The 22,641-nt window shown below is 32.0% G+C and overlaps 1 protein-coding gene across 1 annotated transcript; it reads right to left on the bottom strand.

Annotated features, from left to right (window-relative positions):
• Positions 1-69: 69 nt before the first annotated feature.
• Positions 70-20,138, bottom strand: LOC143063995 (uncharacterized). Its single transcript, XM_076236478.1, has 13 exons — positions 20,045-20,138; positions 17,358-17,564; positions 15,643-15,850; positions 15,257-15,304; positions 14,570-14,784; positions 12,674-12,763; positions 8,696-8,795; positions 7,354-7,499; positions 6,349-6,436; positions 5,729-5,881; positions 4,561-4,686; positions 1,816-1,924; positions 70-349 (listed from the first exon to the last, which is right to left on the bottom strand). Exons 1-13 carry the CDS (start codon positions 20,051-20,053, stop codon positions 91-93), a joined length of 1,758 nt encoding a protein of 585 aa, XP_076092593.1. The 5' UTR covers positions 20,054-20,138; the 3' UTR covers positions 70-90.
• Positions 20,139-22,641: the final 2,503 nt, after the last annotated feature.

Genomic DNA, 22,641 nt, shown 5'->3' with positions numbered 1-22,641 from the left:
TTGCAGCTTTAAAGTATTTGAATCTAAATTAGAATAGATTTCAGAAATAATAAAAAAGACAAACAAAAATTACAAGAATCATATTTTATTTTATTTTCCAACACCTATATTTATACCCCCGCCTACTTTGAGGGGCGTGTAGTAACAATAGTCTAAATAAACACCTTTTCCACTGATGGTAGTATGTGAAGGCGAGTTGTGGATGAAAATATGTTGCTTTGTTGGGTAAAGAAATTGCTGTTCCTTAAACTCCATACCATCTACACGTTGACAACCATGTGTATATTTCAAAAGATAGAATGGCTTGGCTGTTGGTAAGTATATTCGATCTAAATAGGAACCATCCGATCTGTAAAAATTCAAAATACACAATATAGAATGATTTTGTATTATAATTTTAATTTGCAGACATGACTATAATCTGAGAATAAACGAAAAACTGAAAATGATTCCTCTACATCTTGTTTATTGCGTACAAACTGTACATTCTAATATGACGTGCGTCTTTCGCTTGGTGAATTGGACCATGCTCTAAATCCAATAATATTGGTTTGCACATGCGTATATTGACTACTGCAGAATAATGAATTTAATCAAATTGGTATGCATTTAATAGATTTCATTAACTTAAAACATTTCCAAACTATTAAATTATGCACGTGTTGTTACAAATTAATTTATGATGACTGTAATGTGTTGCAATTCGAAATGACATATTTGGATATAGGAAGATGTAGTGTGAGTGCCAATGAGATACGAAAACCGTTCATGCTGGCTATTCAAAACTCCTCCCTCTGAAAAAATCACATTGTTAGTCGTTTGCTTGTTTATTAACAAAAAAGGGAGGTTCATGGAAGAGACCAACCAGAAGCTCTACATTAATACACATCAGACATAGAAATTAACTTAATTGTCCTAATCAGAATCGAAATAATTGGTGTATGCTATACTTTATTGTAGTTTTAACATGGGTAATGGATAGGAATTATGTTCGTGTTATTTTAGCCCTCACTATCGTCAGGGCAAAAATAATGACGATTATAATGCCTACCCAAGTTAAAACTATAATAAATTATAGCTTGCATCAATTATTTCGTAAATATTCCCAGAAAAAAATGTTTATTCAGTGAAAATGGATGTCATACTATACAAAAAAGCATATCAATGAACTAAAAAAAAATTACAAAACTAACAAAGGCCAGATGCTCTGACTTGGGACAGGTGCAAACATGCGGTGGGTTTAAAAATGTTTTGTGATATCCCAATTCTCCCCCTTAATCTCTAGCCAATGTAGAATAAACAAACACACAGCAATTCGCACAGTAAAACTCAATTTAAAGAAGTCCGAGTCCGATGTCAGAATAGATAACAAGAGAAACCAAGCAAAATGACTTCATCATATGAATAAAAAGAATGTTGAAAATTGAAATCGAAAAAATTATTGAAGTTGAATGTTTGAAAGAAAAATCCGCGAACACCAACTTGACATAAAAAAATAAAGACAAATAAATGTATAATGCTGCTTTGTGAACAAATGAATTCATCTCGAATAAGTCAACGTTTATCTTGTGCACTTTTCCCTGTTCTTTTTATGCTCTTTTGAATTGTTGGATGCCTCCCACGTTTGTTGCACAACTCTTCTCATACTTTAAACTATGGTATCGATCATACCTGCCGATCATTTTCAAGAAGCAAATACCGTGCATAATAAAACAGTAGCATACGTTTATATCCAACAACATACTTTATTTGCTTTGGTAACATGCCTTTAAATATATAATAACACCCATTTAAATAACAAACTATTATATATACCTGCAGCAATACTTGTATTGGGCACCCGTTTTATATTCTACATGCGGAGTAACACCAACTGTTATAGGATGAACTCTGTCCTGATATCTGATGGAAGATGATGTAAAACCTAATCAAATGTAAAAACGGTTTTTAATTCACAAAAAATATGAACCATAGATGTTATGGCAACAAATTGGAGACCAACGCTAAAATCTTTTCATATACACAGTGCATCATCTTCGCTAGCCAAGGGTTACGATCCACTCCCGTTCTCTTCACCCTTGGCGGATTGAGATAAAAATTCGGAGACACAAGATAAGGATTTTTATTGGTTGCAGTCGAAACTCGCTGCATCCAATCAAAAAGCGCCTATAACATGATCACGTGTAAATATAGAAAGTGTTTGTAAACAATTGCCACGTGTTTATTGTGCAACAAGTCTAAATACATTCTATAAACATACGACTATATTTAGTGACAACTTGAATGTTTTTAATCAATAAAAAGAAGTTCCTGTGTATGTTTCATGCACAGTTGCATGCATGTTGACGTGTATTTTCGTTTCCGGCTTTATCAAGTGTGTAGGTTCTAGACGCTACCGTATTTTACCTCCAAATTGAAGAGTTCAAGTGCTACCATTGGTCAAGAATAATGTATTCGGAATGGGCTTGACTTTAATCTTCCGATATATGGCGCAACATTGTTTTCACAAATGTTGGCTCAATTTGCCAAGGGTGAAGAGAACGGGAGTGGATCGTAACCCTTGGCTAGCGAAGATGACAGTGCATAGTCATATAATAGGTCAGTTTGGAGCTTTATGGGAAATTAAAATATTAATGGTTTATTTATTGACTTAAAACAAATAAGTTAAACTTTGAATTTATAATTATAAACTATAGAAACAAACTGAGGATTTTTGTAGAAGGGCATGCAGATTGGAGAAGGTGTGCCATTTCTCTTTTTAAACCTGTAAATGGTTCATGCACACACGCTAGCATGATATAGACAAAGTTCACAAAGCCAAAGTACTACTGGAACAACGGGTTAGGATGATTTTGGATTCTTTTCGATAAGTGTGTTTATTTATGGAACAAATAACGCTATTCGATTTTATAACCCTGCATACCCCCATTCTCCATGTGAAATTATAATTGTTTTGAATAGACATTGAACGACAAAATTTCTTTTTTGTGACGTTTGCATTTTCTGACGCCCAACACGCGAAACACGGAATGTGTTTTTTTAATTTGATACATGTAGATGCTTTTTGTGTTTTTTGTATATGTTTGTTTGTCTTGAGATTGTAACACAGTGATGACTGCTGTAACCATATTTTCACTATTTTACCGACTATGTCTGTTTTGTTCACGCATCGTTGTAAAAAAAAAAGGAATTTGATGCGACTGTCATACAAGTGCGAAGTTCAGCGCTATAAAACCAGGTTCAATCCATCATTTTCTACATTTGCAAATGCCTTTAACAAGTCAGGAATATGACAGTTGTCCATTCGTTTGATGTGATTTATCCTTTGCTTTTGCCATTTGATTAGGGACTTTCCTATTGAATTTTCCTCGGAGTTCAGTATTTTTGTGATTTTCTTTTTTTCATATTTGGTCGACTTTTGCGAAGTGCTTTCTCTTTACATGAGAAGAGATTTTAATGTCTGTATTATGCATAACGCTATTGAAATGAATCGATGTCTGATGTATCAAAATTTAAAGAACACACCACAGCAAAAACAGAACCAAGTTGTTTATTGGTCAAGTAGCCGTTTGCAAAGTTCTGGACTGAGATGGTCAAAACATTAGATAAAGTTATCCAATTGACAAACATCTTAATCCGAGGTTAAGTTTTTACCTATGATTAATGTTGATTGCTCAAAATCTAACCATTGAATAAATTTCATTAACTACTCAAAATTACCCGGCTTACTTATTAGCCACTGGATAAATACAAAAATGGCTGCAAGACTTGTCTATAATGTTGACAGAGACGTGACAAGTAGTTTATCGCCATTTAGACTCTTAAGGTTGACATGGACTTAGCCGTGCCTGCACCAGCCCAGTAGCCAGTACTTCGGTACTGGCTTGAAAATACGGATTTTTTTTTGTGTTATTAAAATTTGCTATAACAAAATTTTAGAAATTAATATAAATTAAGGAATGTATCTCCCTCATGCAAAGCTCTGATTCCTTTTACAGATTTGGCTATAAATTTTGGACCTTTTGGATTATAGCTCTTCATCTTTTATACAAGTTTTGGATTTCAAATATTTTGGCCACGAGCATCACTGAAGAGACATGTATTGTCGAAATGCGCATCTGGTGCAGGGAAATTGGTACCGTTAATGTTATTTATTGAAACCATCTTTTATTTTGTTTCAAAATATACAGTTGTTTTGCACCTCCTGTTGTGTTTGCCGTAAGAAAATCATGTTTACGCTACCGTACAAATTTATAATCTGCTTTCCTCCTAAACCTCTAATCAGAAATCTCCATCATACAATGCAAAAAAAAAACATTAGGCTTTTTGTTCCCTCGTTTCAATTATTTTTGGTTTTCCCTAACCTCCAGTTGTTTAATCACATTAGGTATGTTTGATGGACATATTTTTTCACTACTGTCCCTTATACTGCTTGTTTAACGTTCCTAATTAGCGTTTTAAAAATCGTATATAGTTTTGTATGACCGTGAATGATTCAAAGTATTTTTTGTATTGTAGTGAACCGTTTTGAATTATTGGTAAATGCCTATCTTAACTTACCAAAAGGACAATCAGAATCTTGCTGAAATAAACAATAGTCTCCCTTACTCCAAATTAACTCATCGTTTGATTCAGCTCGTTCCTTCGCACAGTAATTCAGAGTAAAAGATGATTGTTCAACGTCGCCTGAATGAATAATTCTTAGATTCAAACATTTATGCTACACATATTTTTATTTTTTAGTCTTCTTAGAACATACGTTTGTACATACGTTTCTAAAGTAAAAATCAAATCAAGAGTATACAAACAATAAATATTTATTATAACGCAAAAATCCATAACACTGAAATAATGAATGTAGGCAACAATCCCAAAAACAAGACTGACTGTTGGAAAGTTCCACAGTTATGATTTCCCTGAGATATGAAAATGGTATTTGGTATTTGTTAAAACCACATTTAAAACAGAAGTACTTGGGGGGGGGGGGGGGGGGGGGGGGGGGGGGGGTGGAGGCCTTATTGGTGTCAATATAAATTTCAGGAATTGTAGTCGGTGACATTACAGTTATCTTTTTTGAATTGGATATCTTTTAGATACAAATATATTCTTTAGAGTGCATTTAAATCGGGTATATAACAATATATTCTGCTGGTTCGAATAACATTTACAAGAATTATGTGATACAATAATTAACATTATTACATTGGTTGCAATGAATTACATTGATTTCCCAGTTAATTAAAAACCGATAATTTCACATGTGAAATAAACGTGGTTATTTCACTCTCTGACGTCATACAACAATAGGCGTTGTCAAGACGTCGATAACGTCGGATCAAAACAAATTGTCAATGCGTAGGAAAAAGATATAGTTCCTTACATTTTCTACATTAATTTCATAAAAAAAGGCATTTGCCAATGTAATAAAAAGAATAACTAATCGCCGTATTTGAATATCAAAAATAAGACAACTTGTGACCGAACGCCGCTATGGATTAAACTCGTGCTGCGCACTCGTTTAATCTATGCGTCGGTCGGTCACGTGTTGTCTTATTTTTTATATTCAAATACGGCGATTAGTTATACTATAATACTTCTCATGACTCCACTTAAAGATTAATTCTGTTTAACATTTTCACTGTCAGTAATGATACACTGAGAAAAAAAATGTTCAACTATCTGATAACCTTATTGTATTTTTATCATATATATTAAAATATATACCAACCTTCAAACGAGTTCATTGTTGACATCTGTGCACCCGTCATATTTACCATGATTCGACCTTCTGACCATTTGAAAGTTCCAGGACACCCTGCAGTTGGTTTTTGAAGTGAGTAAGTTCCTTTTGGCCACTGAAGAGGTATCTCTAACTTGCTATCTGAATGTGTAGACAACAATGTTATCATAATGTGTAGAACAGCCACCTATTACAAAGGGTTTCATGGAAATATAAAATACTGGGAACTCCTTTAGTTGTAGTGAAGCCAACCTATTTTTACATTAATTCATTCTTAAAATAAAAAAAAAATAAAAAACAATAGCGGAAAAATTATACAAGCTAAAAGGGTGAAAACTATCGTTATCAAAATAAGTCAATTGTGTAATTCGTTATGTCCAAACAGTTAATCTCGTACTTAATAAAGAAAAGATCATTAGCCCACTTTCAGTGGTTAAATCTAAGATTACAAAATGATGTTTTTATGAATTAGAATAACTCGTACTTCAAGATCTCACTTGACTAGGAACAGACGAGCATCAGTGACAGGAAATATCGAATCTCGAAAAAATATCACGTATGTGATAAAATAATGATATAATAACGAAAACAAATATTTGCATACATACCGACAGGATGCTTTGCACTTTTACGGTAAGGATAAAATTTCAAAGCTTGGACCATATTTGCCTGCCATTTTGGCAACAGCGACGTAGCCTACAAAAAATATGGTCAAAATCACAAATACCTTTTTTGTCAGTAAAAACTAATTTCATTAGTTTGCTAACGCTTGCTGATAATTTGATCACTTTTAAGATCGACTATTATATTATTTGTTTGTGCTTTTCTCTGTTATGAATGTTCTTGTGCGTGTTTCTGTAACTTATTGATGTAATTTTAGCTATATTTTTTTAACATTGTCATTAATCAGGAACCGCGGCTAGCCATGTGTGTTGTTTTTTTTTTTTGTTGCACTTCGGTGTTTCTGTTGTTCCTTTGTTTTCCTCTTATATTTGATGTGTTTCCTTCGGTTTTGATTTGTAACCAGGATTTGTTTTCACTCAATTGATTTATGATTTTTATACACCAGTATACGTCTGTTGCCTTTATGTAAAAAACTTTATTTGTTGGTAAATATTAATTTATCTACTAGTAATTGCATTTATAAACTCAATTTGGCAACATTAAACACTAGGTCAATTGGAAAGCAATTTAATCAAACAATAACTGAATCTCTAAAGTATGGTATAAAGTTATCAAAGCTCCCAGGCGAATAATTAAATACGCCAGGCGCAGTTTCGTCTACATAAGACTCATCATTGACGCGCAGATCAAAATAGTTATATAGCCAAACATTTACAAAGTTGAAGAGCATTGTGGACCCAAAATTCCAAAACAATGTGCCAAATACGACTAAGGTAATCTATGCCTGGGATAAAAAAAAACCCAACTCATTCTTGTATACAGGAAATTTAAAAAAAAGACCATATAAATAATATTCATGTCAACACAGAAGTGCTGACTACTGGGCTATTGATACTCTCTGGGACGAAACGTACACCTGGAGTGGCATCAACCCAGTCGTGTAGATAGTTATCACAGGTACCAGGCTTATAAAATTTAACTATTCTTACATCATTTCCACAAACACCTTGTGAAATGTAGTACGAAAGGTAAAACCAGTATTTTGAATCTAAAATGCTGTCAATTGTAACCATAGTCATCTCAACCTCGTCATTATACATTGGATTGCCCACACCAAAAGCGTCGTGGTATTGACCTTAAAATATACACAGATAAGCCAGACCTTGAAACATATAAAGATATGCCAGGATCATCACATAGATACAAGAATGGAGTATATACAATATAAAATTAACCATGTACAATCTTTTTTGTGCATACTATCTGCTATTCAAAATCCTTTACACATGTTTTTCAAGACTCTTTATGTGAATGACTGTGGAGATAATGAATTGTGTTTGTAAATTGGTTTTGTTTTATTTAGCAATCGCCTATCCTGCAATGACTCTCATTGAAAATTGACTTTCTTTTTATTCATCAATTCATCAAGTATCTGTATGTCAAAATATATTGGGCAAACTTGTTCAACAAGATTCAAGTCAAGACACAAATATACAAAAATATATAAAACGTCAACGCTTTAAGCGACATCTGGAATACTATTCAACTTTGCAAAATATTTTTCACGAATAAAGATTTTCGTCTTGTGTAGCAAAAAGACCAAAGTCTGTGTGTTGCTGTTCTTACCATTGTGTATAAATTTCATGAAATTTGGATGAAGAAAACTGAAGTCAAAGTGTGAAAAAAATGCATTTTTCCGAGTTATAAAGAAGCATATCTCTTGAACAGTCAGTGACTCACTGCCCAAACTAAAAATCTGTTTGTAAGTCTTGGTTCTTAACTTTATATATGAATTGAAGAATTGCGTGAGGCAAACTACAGTTAGAGTGTGGTCAAAACACTGGGACCGACATACGGACAGACGGAAAGACAAGTATAAGGACAAGGGTAACGTTTAATGCCCCGTTGTCTACGGAGGGTTCATAAAAATTTAAGACTGATTTCATGTTGGATGTCATTTTTTATATACGTTTGCATGGTTAGTCATACAATTATCGTATATAAAATGTATAACACATTCGGTGTTTTATTCTTGCTATGCCTATTTTTTAAAGAAATATTTTTTTTATCAAGACGTTCACACACACAGATCAATGTTATGCAACTAAATAAACCGTCTTTAGCATTATAATTTAATAATTAACAAATATTGGAATCATATATACACGACAATCTCTTTCGGAAAGAATTTTGCTAATGTTTAGATTGCTGCATTTTTATAAGACCTACTCAGTTTGAACTCAAAAATGCACCTATAAATGGAAGACTAAATGTAAGGAAATAGTAAACAAGTTATGAGATATTACATTTAAAATTGATCATTATAATTACCAACTAAATATCTATATTCTGGTCTATATTTGAAGTTATTCATGTTTACAGTTAAAACATCCTGGGTTCCATTTGTACTTCGTAGAACATCTTGTGTCGCCTAAAATATAGAGTTTGTAAATCTTACAAAAACAAGAAGGTATCATATGTGAGCACAATAGACAAAAATACGAGGTAATGTAAGTTTGAATAATACCCAGTTTAGTAGCTTAGAGGTTCATCTAGCTATAAACTAGGTTTAATTCACCTTTTTCACATACAAAGTCGAGAATATGACAGTTTTGTAACATTTGTTGCGAATGTTTTAACTTTTTGATTTTGCTTTTTGATAATGGAGTTTAATTTTTGAATTTGTATTGGAGCTCGATATTTTTGATATTTCACACTGTACAGACGTCTCCATCGTTAATTGATTTATGCGATCCTGATGGTGATTTATTCAGAATAACGCTGCGGACGTACACATTGAATAATATTATATCAATTTACAAGCACTGTGTCAATACCACAGCTGATGGATTTTTCGTCCCTGAGGGTATCATCAACTCATTTGTCAGTGCATAAACAAAATTGCTACATTTTCCGATGATATCTTAAGAAATTTTAAAGACACTAAGGTTTAACTTCCTCAATCAAAGTTGACCTTAATGAAATTTTACTAATGATTTAGGGTCTTGTTTGTCTTTTTTAGGACTAGCACATCCTTGGCTTTTAAAATTGGATTTGAGCGTTCCTGAAGAAGGTAAATCATGAAAAGCTATTCGTTTGAAAAAAAAGAGTGTTATTTTCATTTTATTTATTAGATTTTTATTGATTTATGACTTTATGATGCAAGCATTAAGTGTAACCCTTACCCTGGCACAACTTTTAGGAATTTTAGATCCTCAATACTCTTCAACTTTTTACTTGTTTGGCTTTACAACTATTTTGATATGAGCGTCACTGATGAGTTTTATGTAGAAGAAACGAGTGTCTGGCGTACACAATTATAATCCTGGTACCTTTTATAACTAATTATTCTCCAACAAGAACTTTTTCCATAGATTCTTTTATCGTGATGTCCTATTTTAGCTTATACGCTTTGTATATTATGGCATTTTGTTTTTCTTCGTTGGCATAGTTTTTTCTCATGAAAATGATTAAGATTATAACACAATGTTGACTGTTGTACCCATATTTTTGACATTTTTACCTATTTTGTCTGTTTGTTTTATTCGCACATTGCTTTCAATATAATGTTATTTAATGCGACTGTCATACAAGTGAGAGGTTTAGCTCGCTATAAAAGAAAGTTTAATCCGCCATTCAGTATCTATGAAAATGCCTGTACCAAGTCAGGATTATGTTAGTTGTTTTCCATTCGTTTGATGTGTTTTAGATCTTGATCTTGCCATTTGATAAGTGATTGTCCGTTTTGTATTTTCCTTAGAGTTTAGTATTTTTGTTATTTTACTTTATAATGTTGTTTTGCTCTGTAGTAAACCAATGATTTCAAATAAACAGTAGAAAAACAAATCGGCATTGTGATAACCGGAAATATTACTAAACTGTATATTCAGTCAGCTGGCAGATTCATTTTAAAAACTGATGTCTTCTTTGCATTAACATGCATTTAAATTTTCCTTTACACAAAACATAAACACTTCCTGTTGCAAGTAATTTTAAAACTATTGAAGAGCCTTCAAATTAATCATGCTTCCGGGTTTAGATTTTTAGACATACGTCACTACTGACGACACATGTGTCATTGTTATTGTCAACCCGAAAAAGATAGCACACATGCAATAATTTTCGGATGGTTTGTTACCCGATTGTGTTTAGAGATACTGATATAATTGTAATTTGTGCTGTATCAACGAATGCAATGTTGTTATCTTATGTGCGAATTCGAAGTTTTAAACATATTGTAATATAGGGAGACAATGTCAAACAGTCTGTTTGCGACTTAAACTTTAATTTTAATGATGCTTTATATGCAAATATATTATAAACGGAATAGCAACTAGCATGTTTTGCAACGTTATCTATAATAAGGGACGGTGCAATATTTATCAAGCAGGGGGGACCGGTGCAAATCGCAAAACCTGTTTGGAAAAAAGTGTTGTCCCATGCTGATGTGATAGGAAAAAAGGTTATGTCCCATGACCTCTATTCATTAAAAAAGTATGTGTCCCATGAATATCATGAATATATTGAGTGAATAAAAACACAATCTGTACCTTAAATAACGTAAAGCAACAATATTTATTGTGATATAAATGTTTTTGACAATCATTTTAACATTCTCGACTAGTCTTGACCTTCAAATTTAGTTTTGACTGGTGTAAATTAGCCCATCTAACTAAATTAAATATTGATCTTACAAAATTCAAGCTTATTAGGTAGTTTGATTTATTGCTGTGAAATGAAAGAATTTAATTTTACAATAGGTAAAAATAAAAATTATTATATATATTCAGATAGGCATCTTTAATTTTTTTTATAACTTTTTCTTATCAACTTGGATTTTCATCAAACTATGCAGCTATCTTAGAAATATATTAAGCTTACTGAATCCCATGTCATTTAGTTTTTTGTTGTATTGCTGTAAAATTTAAGAATTAAAGTAATCTTGGTAAAAAAAAAGCTGGGATTTGCAATTAAGATAGGCATCTTTAATTTTTTTAATAACTTTTTCAAATCAACTTGAACTTGCATCAAACTATGCAGCTATTTTAGAGATATATTAAGCTTACTGAATCTTAGGTCATTTTGTTTTTTGTTGTATTGCTGTCAAATTTAAGAATTAGATAAATCTAGGTCAAAAAAGGTAGAATTTGCAGTTCGAGATAGTACACTTTACAATTTAATGGTTAAATTTGACAGCAATACAACAAAAAACAAAATTGACCTGGGATTCAGTAAGCTTAATATATATCTAAGATAGCTGCATAGTTTGATGATAATCCAAGTTGATTTGAAAAAGTTATTAAAAAAATTAAAGTGTACTATCTCTATTTTGTTCGAACTGCAAATTCTACCTTTTTTGACCTAGATTAATTTAATTGTTAAATTTGACAGCAATACAACAAAAAACAAAATGACCTGGGATTCAGTAAGCTTAATATATATCTAAGATAACTGCATAGTTTGATGAAAATCCAAGTTGTTTTGAAAAAGTTATTAAAAAAATTAAAGTATACTATCTCTATTTTGTCTGAATTGCAAATCCTAGCTTTTTTTTTACCAAGATTACTGTAATTCTTAAATTTGAAAGCAATACAACAAAAAACTAAATGACATGGGATTCAGTAAGCTTAATATATATCTAAGATAGCTGCATAGTTTGATGAAAATCCAAGTTGATTTGAAAAAGTTATTAAAATAATTAAAGTGTACTATCTCTATTTTGTTCGAAATGCACATTCTAGCTTTTTTTACCTAGATTAATTTAATTCTTGAATTTGACAGCAATACAACAAAAAACAAAATGACCTGGGATTCAGTAAGCTTAATATATATCTAAGATAGCTGCATATTTTGATGAAAATCCAAGTTGATTTGAAAAAGTTATAAAAAAAATTAAAGATGCCTATCTGAATTTATATAATAATTTTTATTTTTACCTATTGTAAAATTAAATTCTTTCATTTCACAGCAATAAATCAAACTACCTAATAAGCTTGAATTTTGTAAGATCAATATTTAATTTAGTTAGATAGACTGATTTACACCAGTCAAAACTAAAATTGTTTATCATATTCTGTTTCTGTTTGAATGTTTCTTGTGTGTATTTTTGGACTAATTAAAATAAAATGTTTACTACTTAAGCATTTGAAAAAAGTGTATGTCCCATGTATTAAGATAATGAAAAATCATCAGGTCCCACTACTTTGCACATTGAAAAAAGTACATGTCCCCTTACCATTTGCACCGGTCCCCCCTGCTTGATAAATAATGCACCGTCCCTAATTACGGATACAAAGTAACACAACTTACATTAGCCAGAAGGTAACTAAAGTATTTGTCCCGAGTTGTCAGGTATCTATATGTAATCTTCTTTCCAACCTCTACTTCTGTTATCATGTGCTGTTATATAAATTTGTTAATGAAATATGACTAAGAGTTCTCAATTTAAAATATCTTCAAATGGAATTTGGTCTTAGTCAATCAACTATGTACCTCACAATATTATGGTGTAACCATAAACATCGAATTGAGCTAACAATTTGATTGCTGATTTAGCAAATGTATGTCGATCCATCAACATAATTTAAACTCAAGCTGCTAACGGCTAGCCGACCGTCTTCCAGTGCCATTTATCATTCGATTATATTAACTGTGTTGTTCCAACGTATAGCCTTTTCAGTCGTGTGATTCCTTATCTCGTCTGCCTTAACGTTTATATTTTCTGACGTTATACACGCGAAGCTATGCATGTGGTTTTTAAATTTGATACATGTTTTTTGTGCATTTTAGTTAAATATTTGTTGTTTTGAGATTGTGACACAATGATAACTGCTGTATCCATATTGTGACTATTTAACCGATTATGTCTGTTTTGTTCACACATCGTTGTAAATATAATGGAATTTGATGCGACTGTCATTATACAAGTGAGAGGTTTAGCGCTATAAAACCAGGTTCAATCCACCATTTTCTACATTTGAAAATGCTGTGCCAATTCAGGAATATGACAGTTGTTGTCCATCCGTTTGATGTGTTTTATCATTTGATTTTGCAATTTGATTAGGGACTTTCCGTTTTGAATTTTGATTGTAACAGCAAGGGATAGATGTTCACAGTCAGTTTCAATATAATTACGTCTTACGTCATACCTTATACTATACAATGTAAGAAGTGTGTTTGTGAGCACTGACGAGTAATTGTTTGCACTTTGCAATTTTTTGAATTTAAAAAAAAAAAGCATTATCACATTGTATTTAGTGAGGCGACAGTTTTATGAAAATTTTGTTAAGAAGGACATTGGTTTTAGATGCTACATTCTTATCAGATTTCTGTTAGTGAGGCAATTATTATAAGATGCGAATGTTCTATCTGAATCATGTAAAGGTCACTTAGAACATTGACATGTTTGTCAACAGATTTCCTGATAAGACATGTTTGCGTGCTACTATCAGAATTTAAGTGAGTGCTTGAATCTAATATACCCAGGTGAACTTGAGATTATGGATATTACAGAAACTAGAAACTCTGCTTGTTATCTTTACCTTTTACTCATTATCGACACGGATGGACGACATTAAACTCGAATGTATGACATATACGTTGATTGAACTATCCAATTATTAACTCCGATTTCTCATCAGTTACGCATACTCTACTAGACAATGTATCCATATCTCAATTATGTTACGCTCATGTATGTTGACACTTTTTGAATCTCATTAACGGTAGTGTGGTCTCGACAAAAAAAAAAACTCATTCAGCAGAGTTTAAAGGAAAACGACTAAAATCGACACTACATACGATGTACGGTCATCATCACGAATTTTTCGACTGATACGATGTCACTTCATAGAGCTGTTTTCACGGTCACAAATATTTGGTAAATTATAGTTGTCTGTTATGTGATATGTGAATTTACCGCGATGTACGGACTCATATGGAAGGTGATAAATGCAAAGAATAGAAGGCTTAATCTGTCGAAACATCCGGTTACTCATCTGAGTATTTTCTTAACTGGATTTGTAACTTTGTAATTTAATTATTAAATTTGAACATCGATAAACTAAAAAAAAAAACCTGATACATCTAATGCAATGCAAATTATTCCCGACAGAGTTCTTTTCGAAAAGTTGTTCATATAGTTATCTTATTACAATGGTGTGGAAGTTGGTCCAGAGTGAAATTCAATACATTTCAGAGACTTACCGTTCCCCATTCTTCAATGAACCTCAAGTAATTTGGTAACTGATAATTTTCAGGCAGTGAACATACAGAAGCTGCAAACTCACGAGTGACTGACAGATGATCGGATTGGGCGAGGTGAGAACGCAAACGCGCATGACCCATATCGCACATTGTTGTATAGTCCTGGTACATATAGTTCAATGGTTGTGTCAGTTGGTGTGCAGCTGTTTCATATCCTAAGGAGGAAAATATTTATTAAAGACATTCGTTTCATTTTCAATTTTTTCAAAGACTATAGTCTATACATAGTAATACATGCAGATATATAGTTCACATTAGATACATGTCAATATTGCTTAATCAAAATATATATCGGATTGAGTAAATGAAACGAATGTCTCATCAATATATGTAAGAAACTTTTTTTTCATTTGTCTGGAATTGAGTACTTGGTATTGATATTTAGATATGTTCAATTGAAATAATTACCGAATTATCAGAGGAAGAACCACATACAGACTGATGTAAAAAAAATCATATTTAAGAAATAAAGCAAAAGAGTAGATTCTTTCTTGTTTATATATTTTTTTTTTACTTCATACGAATCGAGAACTTTACGTTGAAATTAAGACATCTATTCTTAAGAAATAAGGCATTTTTCGGGATGGATATGGATCCAGATTGTATATTTCAAGATAAGTAACAAACCTGTACTTAACGTAAACGCATATGGTCTCAGTGCAGCATCTGTAGGACCTAGAATAAGCATTATATACGAAAAGCATTACTATTCTAATCAAACACACCAATTCTTTGTTCTTAACACGTAAAAACGTTCTAATTTACTATCATTTAGCTTGAAGCACTCTTAATAAGGTTAATTAAGCAACACAATCTAAAGGGCATTAACATAAAAGTAACTGTAATAAATTATGCATAAACGATAGCTAGGGAAAAGACTTAACGACTGCGTGAGACTATAACGAAAAGAAGTAAGAAAATATCTCAAAATTTTAAAGATCAAAATCAAATTTGGTATATTTTTTAACGAACGCAATTAAAGTTTGATATTTAAAGGCTTTTAAACTACTTACCAGAAGTAGTGATTGATCCCAACAATCTATCTTGATATTGCTTTGCATTATATATAAGGTTGTAGGAATGAGACGATTGGCATGTATCTCTGTGCTCTATTTCAACTTGCACTGGAGTATTTCCAGGGCTCACTGTCATAATTTTTTGAGTTAATTTTAGTCCTGGGTCATCTCCTAAACTAGTCCATGACTCACCGTCTGGGTTGCCCTAAAAATATATCCAATGATGCTGTTACAAATATGTATCAAACTTTTGTGTCTTTGTATTTTATTTAGCTTTATTATTATTTTGATCTGAGCGTCACTGATGAGTCCTATGAAGACGAAACGCGCGTCTGGCGTATGCAATTATGGTGGTTCAGTAGTTGATAATTTTTCGTTTAGGGAGACAAAATGGCGTGTTAATGAACTCACTTTTTTATATTATATGTTCTATCATGAAATATTGACGTAGTTCCTTATAGAAAAAATAGAGAAATACGATGATTTAATTTAACTGAAATAAAATTGAACGTTCAGCAAAATAAACTTTTATTGGAGCGTGAAAAACTTTTTAAATTTTGAAGAAAAATGTTGTTATATTTTTTTTATTATTAAAGCCAGTTCAGCTGTACATGCAGAGTATGTAAATTCGCAAACGACCAGTCGGAAAACGAACGTTAAATCGGAATCCCATATCGGGAAAATGCAATCTTATATACCTTATTCAGGGGTCCATAGATGCCAGTGCAAGGCGAAATGTATGGCGCTATTAACTTTCTTTTTAAAATTAGTATTTCATTTCAAAACTATCGTTTAACTCAGAAAACGAAAATCATCACGAATATTCAGCACATATAGGAATATTTATGAGCACACAATAGATTAAATTAATTAAACACACGCACACACAAAACGTGCGAAAGATTAGAATTTTGGGTCCTCAATACTCTTCAACTTTGTACTTGTTTGGCTTTACAACTATTTTGATCTGAGCGACACTGATGAGTCTTATGTAGACGAAACGCGCGTCGGGCGTAAGAAATTATAATCCTGGTACCTTTGATTACTATTATTTGCGTACGTAAATATTGCTTACACTTGGATTTTCTTTTCAATACCTGTTCGATATAACAAAACTTCACTGGTGTTAAACTGATCATCGTAATTGCAGTTACGACAATCCCGACATGGCGGAGCCAAAAACAAGTAAAATCGTCTTCTAATTTCTCCAAGTATACACACGTTGTTTTCAAGAAAACATTGATGGCATGCCTTTCACGTCGATATGTGAGATAAAACACAAATGAACAGAAAGCTTACTCTGGATAAACCACAAAAGAAGGAAACTTTTTAAAAAGAAACATATGCGATACCAAAAAGCTAAACGAGCTAAAAAATAGACAAAGTACAGACAATTAAAAAAAGAATAAAAAAGGCAGGTAAGGAAAGCAAATATTCTTCCATCAATGATACAATCATCAAAGGACTAGAAACAAACAATACAAAGCCATTCTGAAAGTACATGATATACAGGAAAACGTTGGAGTATCACCATTAAAAAAGAGAGGACAGCTGATCAGTGACAGCAAAGAGAAGGTTAACATTTTAATCCAGCAATATAGATCCGTATTTACAATTGACATATCAACAATAATTACATCGACATACAGATACAGAAACAAATTCCATAACTACCAAATATTAACAATATTTTGTTTTCTAATTATTATTACCTGTATCAAATCGTATCCTGCTCCTATAAAATGGATAACTTGCGGATGATGAACCTGAAACTGAGGAAGCGTAGGAAATCTACCACCACCTCCTGTAACAACTGTTCCATTATTAGTACTGTTTCCCGTAATTGTTGATTGTGAAGGAAATTGGGCGGATACCAGACCAAAGTAAGCGACCAACAGCAATGCCGGAACATTCATGATCTTGAAAAAAAAATTTGTATAAAAGTAGTAAAATAAAAATTTGTATACAAGTTGTAACCAAACCCTAGATTCATTAACAGCGGCATAATCTTTAACAATTTATAAGAGATCATTGAATTTATTAACATTTAACAAGTATATACAGTCTGGTGAAAGTTGGTTACACGCCAATTATTTTGTCAATCCTTCATAGAATAAATGAAACAGAAGTAAACTTTTGAAAATATTTATGTTCATATTCTCGTATTTGGCTGATAAGTGCTTAGGTTTGTAACAGTTAACAAGTAGATACAGACGGGGGTAAAAGTTGTTATTTCTTATGCAGCAAAAAGACTGCAATCTGATTGGTTGACTACCCCGGTGTAAATAACACCCCACCCTTGTTCACCAGGGGATAAATAAAATTTTGCCAAATTAAAAAAAAAATGAAATTTTGCCAAAAAAAATCAAAAGAACACAGATATTTTCTGAATTTTTCCAAAAATAAAGTAAAAAAGTATTTGACAATGTGCAGCAACATGGACATTGAAAAAATATTACGCTGGAAAATTTTCATCACCATTTTTACAATTTTACATCCTGATTTCAAAATGAGTAAAATAATTGTTCATAAGAAATAATTTAATTTTGGATGTAACGCGTCTTCTGATTGGCTGACGTTATTTTTTTATGAGCCCATAGACATAATTTAGTCATTTGACCGTGACGTCATCAACGTTTTTTCATGGTTTTCTACGGTTTGAAATGGAATTTAGAATTAAATTATAAGAAATGACTGTAATTTTTTTTCTGTCTATTCAAAATAACATAAAAAATGTGGTGCAAACTGTTAAATAACCCGCTACGCGCGTTATTCAGTGTGTACCAAATTTTTTATGTTATTTCTTCATAGACAGAAAAAATATTACAGTCATTCCTTAAATAAATTCGTTATCTTGGTGTAATCAGGGGTGTACGAAATTTTACACCGTTGTTGAAAATTCATACATCCATTCGGCTGCGCCTCAGGGTGTATGAATTTTCAACAACGGTGTAAAATTCTGTACACACCTGATTACTCCAAGATAGCTAATAATACACCCTAATTAGTTTGTCAAACCTTCATAGAATATACAATACAAGCAAACTTTTGAAAACATTTTTTTCAGCTTTCAGTATTTTTTCTATTATATTTTCAGACAGTCTGGAATTAATATTATTTGACTAAAAAGTTTTGTAAACCTTCATGGATCAATTTGAAATTTTGACAGATGCAAATCCTCAAGGCCTAGAAAGAGCATCGGAAAAGAAAGTTATATAGTTTAAATTCTGTATTTTACTGCTTTAGAAAGCTTTTTTTACACTGAAAATTAGACGGCGAGACACAGGGTTCCGCGAAACCCTTTCGAAATTTTATAACCTTCCTCTGACATTGTGTATGCTTTTTTATTCACCAAAAATAAGCTTGATAAGAAGTTCTGACTGAAGTTATTTGGACGTCGCTGCAGTAATCTCAAGTAGTCCACCTACAAAACTATAGTTTTGCATTGATATCACAATATAGTGATACTAACAATACACAGCGACCGCTGCTTACACATCACACCGCTGTAATGCAAACGAGTGTGAATGACAAGAAATTGGAGTAAAGTAAAACATGACACTAAAAGTATAGAACCACTAATTCAGGTCCGGTCATTAGAAATATATAAAAGTGATACATATTTGACACAAAATAATTCCTACGTTTAGAGATGTTACTTTCAAAATATGTAAAATATTTAAGTTATTTCTGTTTGAAAAGAACCAGAATCCCCTGTTGAATTAGCTGTTTTAATAATGATAAAAAAAAAAAGACTACTGTAAACAAACTTATTTTCGCGGATACTTTATTTCGCGTTTAGCCCTTTCTAGTCCACTTCGCGGCGATTTAATTTCGCGATTTTCTAATGTACTTGAGGTAGTTAAATAAGGAAAGTTCCACGTTATACATGTTCGCGACGATTTAAATTCACGTTATATTTCTACTCGCGAAAGTCGCGAAAAATAAATCGTTCGCGAAAATAAGTTCGTTAATAATTATAACATTTTCGAAGATACTAAGTACTTATGCCTAAAACGAACGACGACAATATCAAATTAAATCGTCAAACAGGCAAATTTTAAATTAAATATTTGACACAATTATCAAGCAGTATTGAATGATTCTCCAGGTAGTCACTTGTTTGGTTTTTTTCTACAAAATAAGGCACAGTCTGACCTATAGAAGAATTCTGAATTTGCTTTGTCTTTTCCTCGTGTTGTGCGTTGTTGATAATCATTGTCCTTGAACCGTAAGTGTTCTTGTCTATTTAAAGGGCAACTTTAGAAGAAAAAAAAAGAAATCTTAGTCTAGTTGTTTATAGTTTCCAGAGACAAATTCAATAAAAAAAAAGTGGTCAGTATCAAAATATGAATACTTTTGTCGAGGATTGGTACAAAAATCAGGATTATTATCTTACCTCGACCATAATGACTATAACAGCAAGACAAAACTATCCAAAATGAACTAACTGTCTGATAAGGTGAAACGTGACAAATCATCAGAAAGTATTCTTGTACTATGGTTAAAAGGTCGAAAATACGATAAAAAAATTCTTCAGGTATATTCCACATTCGAAAGTTCCAGGTGATTTAATTGATTGCGTAGCATAAAAAGGAAAATGTGAATCAAAGCTGATTTGATACTGAAAAGTGAAATCTCAAAAATGCTGAACTCCGAGGAAAATTCAAAACGGAAAGTCCCTAATCAAACGAATGGACAACAACTGTCATATTCCTGACTTGGTACAGGCATAGAAAATTGTGGATTGAACCTGGTTTTATATCAAATTTTCTCCTGCTTTTTTATCAAAGAATCCACCATTTGGTAAAAAAAAAATCATTCTATTACATGCTGTGTGATAATGTGAGTGAACTTTATGTGTGCTTTTAAAACAAATTTTTACAGATAATTTTCAATCAAATATTAATTTTCTTTTCAAAAGAAGGTCATTGAACTTTTGGATGTATATAATGTAGGTCTAACTTATAATGATACATATATCAAAAATAGTCACTATATCACGTACAGGCAGAACCCGTTAGTCGTGTTACGTTTTAGTCGTGGTTTTGTCAATTTCTATCTTACTTTTAATTAAATTCAGAATGGAAATGGGCAAAATGTCAAAGAGCCATCAAACCGCGACCAAAGAGCAGAACACCTTTTGAATATCTCCTTGGCATCTACTGCTTCTCTTTCGTACATCTTGTTTTATTGTATACAAATAGCGACGACTTGCAACAATTTTATGAAACACTACACTGCAAAATATTTGACCATCAAAACATATTGTAGCCAAGTATTGTGTCAAGATGATTGGACTTGTTGTAAGTTAGATTGAAATGCATGGTGATGGAAATTTAATTTATAAACTGCACTGAATTATAAATTTACGATTATTTTATATCGGTTAAGAATTAGTTTTTTTATTGTATATTAAGTGGCTGACATTATTTATTCTTTAGAAAAACATTCAATCGGTCTTTAACAGAAAAAAAAACGGACCAGAAAACCTGTCATTAACGGAACATTTTTTGGTTCGAGCTTCACTGATGAGTCTTTTGTAGATGAAACGAGCGTCTGATCTAAATACATAGTTTCAATATATGACGAGTTTATTTACTTATAGTATGGGATTGTTTTGTACAGTGCATTTACACCATGCATATTCTTTTCCAATTACATCCTGACCCATATGTTTTTTTGAAGTGATTGTCAACATTCAAAATACAAAATATTTCGTGTTTAGCTTTGATACTTTGTTATGAATATTGCGGATGCATGAAACAAAATATGATGTATAAAGTATAAAGATATATTCTGCATGTTCGGTTTAATATGATATACTACCATTTTGGGGGTTACCACATACACTTGGGAACTCTGCAATAAAAGTAAAATCACAAAAATTCTGAACTCCAAGGAAAATTCAAAACGGAAAATTCCTAATCAAATGGCAAAATCAAAAGCACAAACACACAAAACGAATGGATAACAATTATCATATTCCTGACTTGGTAAAGGCATTTTCTTATATAGAAAAATGGTGGATGGAACGTGGTTTTATAGCTAACTCAACCTCTCACTTGTATGGCAGTCTCATTAATTTCCGTTATATTGACAACGATGGGTTAACAAAATAAACAGACATAATAGGTTAGAAATACCTGTACCAGTTAAAGATTATGACAGTTGTCCTCCATTCATTTATTGTGTTTTATCTTTTCATTTTTGCCATTTCATGAGGAACTTGCTGTTTTGAATATTCCGTGAATTTTGATTTATTTGTAATCTTACTATTTTACATAAAGTCTTAATTAGGTCTTTCCGCTTTTCCGTGGAAAGACCTATTGGTTTTCTTCTAAAAAAAAAATTTCTTCTGCCTATTTTTTTTCCTTTGGTGGATTGATGTTTAGCAAGATGTCGCTTAGATATTTGGAATATGATATCGTACAGTTTGTATGCTTTTGTACGTAACCGAATACTTTTCTTTGTAAGAGTTATATCCCTGAACACTGTTTTTCTTGTTATTTCTAAAACTTCGCAACCGTATAATAAACCGACAAATTTATTTTTCCAATTTGCTCGTTACATCTTCAGGATGTTTCGGTTAATTATAACCGAAGCCATATGAAGATTCCATATCAGAGTTATTTCCCCGTTTGTATTTGACATAAGTGAAATGTATGTGTAACAAAATCCATGATAGAGGTCAAGAATCCTTTGATTTGAGGTCCTTGGTCCATAAAAATGGGGTCAAGGTCAAAGGTCAAGGTCATGTTCAAAATTTTGCCTTTGGCTTGTTATCACTTATTTAAAAAAAATCTTATTAGATATCGACAAAATATTTTTACAGAATTGTTAGTTGCGACATGTCGTAACACGTAAAATTTTAGTATGAAGGATATGTAGACATTTCATGGGAGTTTTCTCCCTTATTATATTTAAATTACACGTATGGTGATATAATTCCTTTGTCATATATAATTAAAACCTAGGGTCTTTGATTTGAGGTCC

This window comes from Mytilus galloprovincialis, chromosome 2 (genome assembly GCF_965363235.1).
Source record: "Mytilus galloprovincialis chromosome 2, xbMytGall1.hap1.1, whole genome shotgun sequence".
In the NCBI taxonomy this organism is placed as follows: Eukaryota; Metazoa; Mollusca; class Bivalvia; order Mytilida; family Mytilidae; genus Mytilus; species Mytilus galloprovincialis.
The sequence above is the reverse complement of the archived record's forward strand: the minus strand, read 5'-3'. Positions and strand labels throughout refer to the sequence as shown.